The 1,375-nt window shown below is 42.4% G+C and overlaps 1 protein-coding gene across 1 annotated transcript; it reads left to right on the forward strand.

Annotated features, from left to right (window-relative positions):
• The first annotated feature begins 514 nt into the window (after window positions 1–514).
• Window positions 515–1,192, forward strand: LOC104404714 (gap junction beta-2 protein-like). Its single transcript, XM_010013228.1, has one exon. It carries the CDS (start codon window positions 515–517, stop codon window positions 1,190–1,192), a length of 678 nt encoding a protein of 225 aa, XP_010011530.1.
• Window positions 1,193–1,375: the final 183 nt, after the last annotated feature.

Genomic DNA, 1,375 nt, shown 5'->3' on the forward strand with positions numbered 1-1,375 from the left:
GAAGCAAAGAAAGCACCAGCTTGCTCCTTCTACGGCTGTGGTGTTGGCAAAGAAATCCTGTGAAAACTAGTAGAGAAGTCTCTACTTTGTCTAGATGTGGCCATAACTCGCGCCATGATGGTGATACTAACTGCTGTGGGAAATAGAGGCAAAACACTGATGAAAGTAAACCACAGAAAGGGGAATATCTTAGGAAAGGTAAGGACAGCATAGAGGATGTATGGAGGAAATGCATTTGAAAGTGTAACTTATTTCCTGCTTAAAGCCTTATTGAGAAACATATCAAGGTATGCTTGTTCTGTAAATACATGGAAGGAGAGAGTTTATTAAGCTGTTTAAATATATAAACGTATGGATGACATTAATGAAAGTGACTTGCATTTTCCTCTTGGATCCTGAGTGAGTGTTAGGAAGTCCTCTTGTTCACAAAGTCTAGAGCTGATTTTTCACCCTTTGATAAGTGACTGTTTGGTGTATTATGTCATCCTGCAGGTAAAAGGACACAAAAGAGAAGATGGACTGGGGAACCCTGCAGGCCGTTTTGGGAGGCGTAAATAAACACTCCACCAGCATTGGGAAGATCTGGCTCACAGTCCTGTTCATCTTCCGTATCATGATCCTGGTTGTGGCTGCAGAGAGAGTCTGGGGAGATGAACAACAAGATTTTGTCTGCAACACACTTCAGCCTGGGTGCAGAAATGTTTGCTATGATCACTTTTTCCCCATCTCTCACATCAGACTCTGGGCCCTGCAGCTGATCTTTGTTTCCACACCTGCACTGCTGGTGGCCATGCACGTTGCTTACACCAGGCATGAAAAGAAAAGACGATTCAGAAATGGTGAGAAAATCAATATTGAAGAGCTGAAAAATGAAAAGATTCACATTCGGGGCCCCCTGTGGTGGACATACACCAGCAGCATCTTCTTCAGGATCGTCTTTGAAGCAGTCTTCATGTATGTGTTCTATTACATGTATGACGGGTACCAGATGCCTCGCCTGGTGAAGTGCAATGCGTGGCCCTGCCCGAACACAGTGGATTGTTTTGTTTCTCGGCCCACTGAGAAAACCACATTTACTATTTTCATGCTTGCTGTGTCTGGGATCTGCATGATGTTGAATCTGGCTGAGTTGTGTTACCTAGTGATAAAAATCTGCATGAAAGAACCCAGGAAAACAACAGTTTTAAAATAATTCCACAGTTTCAGGATTTCCTAGCTCCCCATTTCCCCCAAACTTTTCTTATGTGTCAGAAAGCAGTAAGCAATATTTTTACATACAAGGAAAAATAAAAATAAATGATCCTTCATGTTTTAAAAATACTAGGCTCCCTGAGAAGCTGCCACTGAGGCAGGTTTTAAAGATCCTTCAGACTTT

Source organism: Nestor notabilis, unplaced genomic scaffold (assembly GCF_000696875.1).
Source record: "Nestor notabilis isolate BGI_N333 unplaced genomic scaffold, ASM69687v1 scaffold2614, whole genome shotgun sequence".
NCBI lineage: Eukaryota > Metazoa > Chordata > Aves > Psittaciformes > Psittacidae > Nestor > Nestor notabilis.

What these genes read in the sequence shown, in the direction of transcription:
- LOC104404714 (XM_010013228.1), top strand. Translation starts at nt 515, where the DNA reads ATGGACTGGGGAACCCTGCAGGCCGTTTTGGGAGGCGTAAATAAACAC.